We start from the raw sequence: 7,763 nt of genomic DNA on the forward strand, positions 1-7,763 counted from the left end.
CCAGGGCTCCCTCACCTCACACTGACATAGTTTTTCCTTATGTTTCAATGGAACTTCTTCTCTTCCAGCTTCATCCCATTATCCCTTGTCCTGTTGCTAGCTACAATAGAAAAAAGTGCTGCCCCAACCTCCTGACACCCACCCTTTAGATATTTGTAAATGTTAATAAGATCCCTCCTCAGTCTCCTCAGACTAAACAGCCCCAGTTCCCGCAGCCTTTCCTCATCAGGAAGATGCTCCAGTCCCCTGATCATCTTGGTGGCCTTGTGCTGGACTCCAGAAGTTCTCTGTTGCTCTTCAGCTGAGGAGTGACCAGATGATCTCTAAATCATAGAATCATCTGTGAGAGAATCATAGGTTCATCTGTGAAAGAAGAGCAAGTTGTTGCCAGTTTGTTTACATCTGTCTTTCAGGGGCCTCCACTTGCACTGGAAGTGCCTGAAGGATGAAGTAGGTGGGAAAGCTTCAGCTCACATCAGCCTGAGATCCATGAGCTCTGCTGCACTGCCATGAGCAGCAGTCACAGCAGAACTGACCAACTTGGCCAGCACACAGACCAGGAGTGCTGTGTGTGCTCAGGAGCTACCAAGCCTTAGCTGCCTTGTTTCTGAAGAGCTTTAAAAAGCAGTGAGTGTATATACATATACACACAAAGCTTATTTTATGATGAGATGAATTGTCTGAACAAGGCAAGGTTAGTTTTTATGACCTCTCTGTTTTCCCCTGTTGGGTCTTTCATAAGGACCTGGAAATCACCTTGTGTTGCTACTCTGACCATTGAACAAGGAACAAAGGCATTGTAAGGTTAGTGAGACTTCTGTAGTAATAGTTTTTCATCTCCTGTCACAGATGTTTGAAGAGCTGGAGCATGTGCGGCTTGGTAGAGTGACTTGGAATTGAGTTATAGTGTACCTTGATGTTCCCAGGGGGTCTCCTGCTCCCTTTTCCTCTGTAGCACAGCACTGGAATAGATGCATTAGGTGAATAATAGAGCTTCCATCAATTCAAGAGCAGACTGAACTGTCAGGAACAGTGTGTACACAATGAAGCCTTCTTAGGGCCAGAGAATGGTGGGAATCAATGTTTCTCAGCCTGTGGACCTCACATCTCTGGTAGTCAGTAAGGAAGGGGCAGGTAAACAAGCACAAAGACTCAGCAACCATGACATGGATGTGCAATTCCTGATATCAGCAAATGACAAAAAAAACAGGGGGGAAATGCAGTCACTGGATGAACATTTGAAGTTCCCTCTTTGTTTTGTTGTTTATGGAAACCATTGTGCCAAACCTTTTTTTTTTCTGATTCCCTTTTCCTCATGACACAGATGATCCTTGGTGTTAAAAACAAGCACTGCAGAGATGCTTTGATTTGGTTGTAAAAAAACAGTCAGGAGGAACTCTCAAGATTGTTAACAGCTCTGTTTTTTTTATGATCCTATATCCTCCTCTGTGATTTTTCTACTTCTGCTGTCTGCTTTAATCATTTTTGTCACTATTTATGGTTCTCTTTCTGCCTATCATAAAAAAAGAAAAGGAGGCTAAGTTGTAGGTGCAGCAAAACAGTCCCATTAGCAATGTTTGTATCAGGAAAATAAAGTGCTTTTCCATCTCTCAGGCTGTGAGCATAACTCAGCTTTCTTCTACAGGATTCGTGGTTCCACCATTGCCAAGCTCATGTTCTCTGTGTTATTTCTCAACGTTCCATCTCCTTTTCCCTTCTTCCTGTACGCTGCCTGCTGTCTGAGCTCTGAGCTGCCCTCCCTCTTTGTGCCCTAACACCTCTTCTCACTCCCTCTCTACTTAGTCAGTTTGCTCTTGCTTTTTTTTTTTTACCTCTTTTTTTCCTTCCAATTTTCCTCTGCACAAATAGACCTTTTCTGCTTTTAAAGTAATTAAACCAGCAGAGCTATTGAAATCTAGGTGAGCTAATTCTGAGCACCATGCTTTTCAATGGATGTATTACTCAATGCACATTAGCCAACCTTCTGGACCTCCTTGAACTACAGCCATGATTACTTGATGGATACATTCAACAACAATAGCATTGTTCCAACAGTTGACTCAGTAAGTAGCATTCAGCACACTCCAAAGTTAATGGTGCGTTCAGGTTGCTCTGTTTGCTCAGCAGAGCACGTGTGCTGCCTTAAAGGAGGAAACCAAGGCCCTGGGACATCTGAGGGAAGCGGGGTGTGGAGGCTCCTCTGATCATTGGTGTCTCTAGAGAGCAGGACAAAGTGTGTGTGTGCTGAGGGTGGAGGGGGAGGGTGTGTGTAGAGTTTCAGTCATATCTTAGGAGTAAATGATGTGTGTGAGCTGGGAGAGAGATTACCTGCTCCATTTCCTGGTTGGTAGGAGAAGCAGCCCAGGCGCTTGTTTTCATGCTCACCCTTAGTACTTCAGCTCAAACTGAGTACAACAAATTGATGTCTCTCTAATCTTCAGCTTTTGTCCAAGTTGGGGTGTGCATGTGTGTATGTGTAAGGAGCAGGAGATTGAACTAAATCTAACCTCAAACCCCCACTCTGCACTTTGGGCTCCATTCAACTTTTTCTTGAGCATTTGGAGCCAATAACATTTCTTTTACTGTTTAAGGCTCTCTGGTATCTCCTTTGTAATTTCAGTTGAGGGTAAGCCTTTCTAATTTGTTCCCAGGGGCAGCTAGATCTCCCTCTGACTCTTTTGTTGCTTCTTTTGGTTTTTTTAACCTTTGAGTTACTTCATTGTTAGCCTCTAGGTTGGACATTACCTTGATGCAAATTGATGTCATCTACATTTTCCATAATCTGCTCCATAACTTCTTTAGCCAGCTTCTCTTCTTGTCTCCCCTTGATTTGTTCAGCACAAAGTGAACCTCCTCTGAATGCTAAGGTTGAAATCTCTTTTTGGCTGGAAGGATTAGGATCACAGTTTTTCCTCTCTCGTCCTTACATTAGAATGTAACTTTGCTGGGGTGTCATACCGTGGCCCTGCTCTTGGGACCTGCTTCCATGTCTACTGACACTTCTAGAAGTGTTGCAAATCCTCATGACATTGCCCTCTTGAATTAATTGTATTTTCAAAGGGCACAAAAGCATCAGTTAACATCTACAACCTTCTGTAGAAACAGCCATAAAGCAAGCATAACCTTGAGGCATGTTGGCAACTCCTTTGAACAGCTTACAACTACAACCCAAATAGCACCAGCAAACAGGTTCTACAGCCCTTGAGGCTTGAGGATGCCCTGTACAACTATTGCTCAACATCAAGTGAAGGCTGCAAGTGGAAAAAATACAAAGCTCTGCAGACTTCTGGCTGCAGAAGCACTGCTGGCCACAAGACCTGCATTTCAGTTTCTCATCAATAGAGCATATAGACTAGGAACCACCTTCAGTTTCTTTACATTCCTGCTGCCTCCCTGCCAGACATCTAGGTACCAGAACACATTGTTGTCTTTCAAAATAGCTCTGCAGGAATTTCATCCATCCAATCTTCTGGATGACTACAATTTACCCATTTCTAAGGGTCTGCTGCCCATTTTCTTTGGGCAGGACTTTATTTTCCCCTTCACATCCTTCTCTTCAACATGGGATTGGCAAAAGAAAGTAGAAAGTTGCTCTTTTCTAACCCCTCTTGCTGCTCGGGTAAGGAAGCAACAGCTTGGTTTAGTGAAAAGAGACCTCAGGTAAATTCCCCATTCTGTATTTAGGTATCATCATGGTCTGCTTTCCACTGATTTTTGTTCCTTGCTGGTGACCCAGCATATCTTTCCTTTCTGTCCTGACTTGTTCAGCTGGACACTCGGAACTGGTGTAACTCCAGTCATGGACTGATAGGTGACATGAGGCTTTTTGCATTAGAAAGGGATGATGCAATCCTCATGGCCATTAGCAGAAGCACATTCACAGCCATACTTGTTTTCTGTGGAATAACAAAACTCAGCTTTCCCTCCTATATTTATAAATATCTAAAGGGTGGGTGTCAGGAGGTTGGGACATCCTTTTTTTCTACAGTAGCTAGCAACAGGACAAGGGGTAATGGGATGCAGCTGGAATACAAACAATTCCATTTAAACTTAAGAAAAACTATAGTGCTTGTGCACATCTTCAGATCCTAGGAAAGGCCTTTTGAGGGAGGTTTTCCTTCAAATCTCCTCCAGAGGACAGCTCGTCCACAAGATGTGTTCATACACATTAGTATTCACACTGTGAATGTAAGGCCAGTGAGTATTTTGTTTCTTTGCCTATTACACAGCACTATCTTCAAGCTTTGCTATTTGGCTCCTTTGAGCCTGATGTATTGACCGTGTCTTATTTATCTAGAAGGCACTAAAGCCCCAGTGCTGAAGTCTCAAAGAGCTTGATTTACATTTCTGTTTGAGCTCTGACTGCAGACATAGAGGATAGAAATAGCAATTTAATGACAAAGCCACCAGCCTGCCAAACATGTTTAAAAGCATACATGCATGTGTCTGATAGGATGCAAGCCAACTGATACTCCCATTGTTCCTTTTTACCTGCAGCATAAAGGAGTAGCTTGGTAACCACTCTGTGAGAACACCTTTTTTCAACACCCTTCCCAGTGTAAATCCGCAATAAATTAATTTCTGCAGCTGTCCCTCAGCTCAAGTAAGTCACCAGCTCTAATGGTACTGATGCAGGAATATCCAAATAGGCAAACAATCTAGTTTGGCTGGATCAAGGAACAGCTTTCTGTGGAGTTTTGACATGCTGTGGCCTGATGATAACTTGTACTCAAACTTGCCAGTTGATGAACTTGCCCATAGAATCACAGAATCATAGAATGGTAGGGGTTAGAAGGGACCTCCAGAGATCATGTAGTTCAAACCCCTGCTAAAGTAGGTCTGCCTAGATCAGGTCACATAGGAACATGTTCAATGGGTTTTGAAGACCTCCAGGGGAGGAGCCTCCACACCCTCCCTGAGCAGCCTGTGCCAGGGCTCCCTCACCTCACAGTGACATAGTTTTTTTCTTATGTTTAAGTGGAACTTTTTGTGTTCCAGCTTTATCCCATTACCCCTTGTCCTGTTGCTAGCTACTATAGAAAAAAGGGATGTCCCAACCTCCTGACACCCACCCTTTAGATATTTATAAATGTTAATAAGATCTCCCCTCAGTCTCCTCTTCTCCAGACTCAACAGCCCCAGTTCCCACAGCCTTTTCTCATATGAAAGATCAGTAGTAACTGATAGACCCATAGATTAGCAGTAACTGCAGCCACAGCAGTTACTGCCACAGCAGGCACAGAGGGGTATGTTTTCTCTCCTGTGAGGCAGAGCTTGCAGGAGCAGTAGATAGGATGGAGACATTAAAAAGTAGAACACACAGATCTGGAAGCTTCTCTGATTTCCCTCCTTGTGTCTCCCAGCCATTCTCTGTCCTGGCAGTATATCTACTTTTTGGCTCTTGCAAAACAAAGGAGCTCTGTATCCTTGGAGGTACGTGCAGATCTCGGAGGTGGGGCCAGGTGGGAAGGTGACCATATGCTCTTGGTAGTTATCTTGGGTCGTCTTTTCACTTTGAGGAGAGTTTGGCTGCCAGTGTCTCCTTGGGCAGCTGTTCCAAAAGAAGTGTTCCAGAGTTAGGGCAGGGGAAGACTTATGAAAAGAAACTAGAAAATACAGGTATTTTTTGGAGTAAAATTTAGGTGCATTTCTTAAGTGATAAGAAACAAAACAATTAAAATGTGATGAAGTGGGACAGGATTGAAATCATTGCAGTTTACCAAGAAGTCAGACCATGGATGAAAAGAAACCCATTTGGATTTTAGTAGTCAACTTATTATGTGACACATGGCTCCTGTACAGAAATTGGAAAGGATGATCTGATTTGACTGTGTGTGCATAACTGAAAGGGCTAAGTTGAGTATACTTCATCCGTGGTGGAGCACTAGCCTGAACTTGCTAGGGAAAGCCCTACCTGATGCTCAGGAGACCCTTGAGAAGAACTGGCACGTTTATTTGCAGAGGACAGCTTAACAGAACAGTTAGGATGCAGCCTAATTGACAAATTCTATTTTAACAGCAAATACATTTTGTTGAACAGCCTCAGAAGGAACAAATTATCAGAACTTAGAGCAGTTTGTTGTTTTCCCTTTTAAATGCTTAATAATCTAAATTACTTCAGCTACTGGTTATATTTCACCCTGAAGGAATATCTATTTTTTCTTCACCCAAGGGGAAGCATGTCTCTGATTTTGTGTCTCTTCAATACAGCATTCCCTTCTTTCCTTGAGGAGGAAAATGAGCTGGGCATTCCTACGTGATCTGCTGAGTGGAGTGAACAAATATTCAACAGGAATTGGAAGAATCTGGCTAGCAGTTGTGTTCCTGTTCCGCTTGCTGGTTTACATCGTGGCTGCAGAAAACATCTGGAAATATGAACATGATGAATTTGAATGCAATATCAACCAGCCTGGTTGTGAAAATGTCTGCTTTGACCATTTCTTCCCTGTCTCCCACATCAGACTTTGGGCTTTGCAATTAATCATGGTCTCCACTCCTTCGCTCTTGGTTGTTTTTCACGTTGCTTATCGAAAGAACAGAGAGAAGCATCTCAGCCAGAAACTTTACAGAAGTCCAGGAGAGATAGATGGTGGGTTGCTGTGGACTTACCTCACCAGTCTTGTATTAAAAACAGCAATTGAAATAGTTTTTCTTGTTCTGTTTTATAAATTGTACAATGGATTCGAAGTACCACGTCTTGTGAAATGTGACATAAGACCGTGTCCCAATACCGTGGATTGCTTTATTTCCAAACCCACAGAGAAGATGATCTTCCTCTATTTCCTGCTGGGAACTTCATGCCTGTGCATTGCATTAAATCTAAGTGAATTCAGTTATCTCATCTTCAAATACTCCATCAAATGTTATCTGAAGAGGCACATCAAGAAACGCCAAGGCTCAAAAGGCGATTGCCACAAAGCAGAAATCATTGCTCACCACAGAGCAGCAGCTGCAGGGTGGCTCCACAACAGCTCCCCGTCCTTTACTCTGAATGTACAAGACAAATGTGAAGCAAGTTCCCCGTTGACTTGAAAGAAAGCCAGAGACTAACTTCCCATTACACAAGCTCTATTTGACAAATTGCTTTTCCAATTGGTGCTTTTCAGAACTGAAAGGACGGTTATGTTGGAAATACTTTTTCCCTATTAGTTCCCCCTTACTTGAGCAGATAAATTCGGCTGCATTATATATGTTCACACACACAATCATCCAGATCTTTTCACGTTGAAATAAGAGGTGTGTTAAGTCTGAATATTCCACAAGGTTTTAATATAAACTCAGGTGTTTATGACAAATTATGCTGAAACAATTGCTCAAATGGTAGTGTTTTGAACATTACATGGAATTGCTTTGCTACAAGAAAAAGAGGCTTTTTATGTGCAGAGCTGGTAGAACCTGGGACTGATGAGCAGCAGGGGGATGTACAGCATTTAGCATTTGTCAGCTGGGTGGATCTGAAAGCGCTGGCCTACAGTGGCTGCTGGTGTCTGGAAGCGAGATGGATGCTCACAAGCCCATTCCACTGTAAACCAACTCAAATAAAGAAGATTGAGGAGGGATCTTATTAATATTTACCAATATGTAAATGGTGGGTGTCAGGAGGTTGGGACATCCCTTTTTTTTCTGTTGTATCCAGTGACAGGACAAGGGGTAATGGACAAAAGCTGAAACACAAAAAGTTCCATTGACATATAAGGAAAAACTATGTCAGTGTTGAGGTGAGGGAGCCCTGGCACAGGCTGCCCAGGGAGGGTGTGGAGGCT

General features: G+C 43.0%; 1 protein-coding gene across 1 annotated transcript in view; it reads left to right on the forward strand.

Annotated features, from left to right (window-relative positions):
• GJB7 (gap junction protein beta 7) overlaps positions 1 to 7,741 on the forward strand; it is a 45,495-nt gene extending 37,754 nt beyond the window's left edge. The window contains exon 2 of the mRNA XM_061989441.1: positions 6,211 to 7,741. Coding sequence (XP_061845425.1) covers positions 6,238 to 7,032 — 795 coding nt within the window. The 5' untranslated portion in view covers positions 6,211 to 6,237 and the 3' untranslated portion in view covers positions 7,033 to 7,741. The remainder of the gene's footprint in view (positions 1 to 6,210) is intronic.
• The last annotated feature ends 22 nt before the right edge of the window (positions 7,742 to 7,763 follow it).

This window comes from Colius striatus, chromosome 2 (assembly GCF_028858725.1).
Source record: "Colius striatus isolate bColStr4 chromosome 2, bColStr4.1.hap1, whole genome shotgun sequence".
In the NCBI taxonomy this organism is placed as follows: domain Eukaryota; kingdom Metazoa; phylum Chordata; class Aves; order Coliiformes; family Coliidae; genus Colius; species Colius striatus.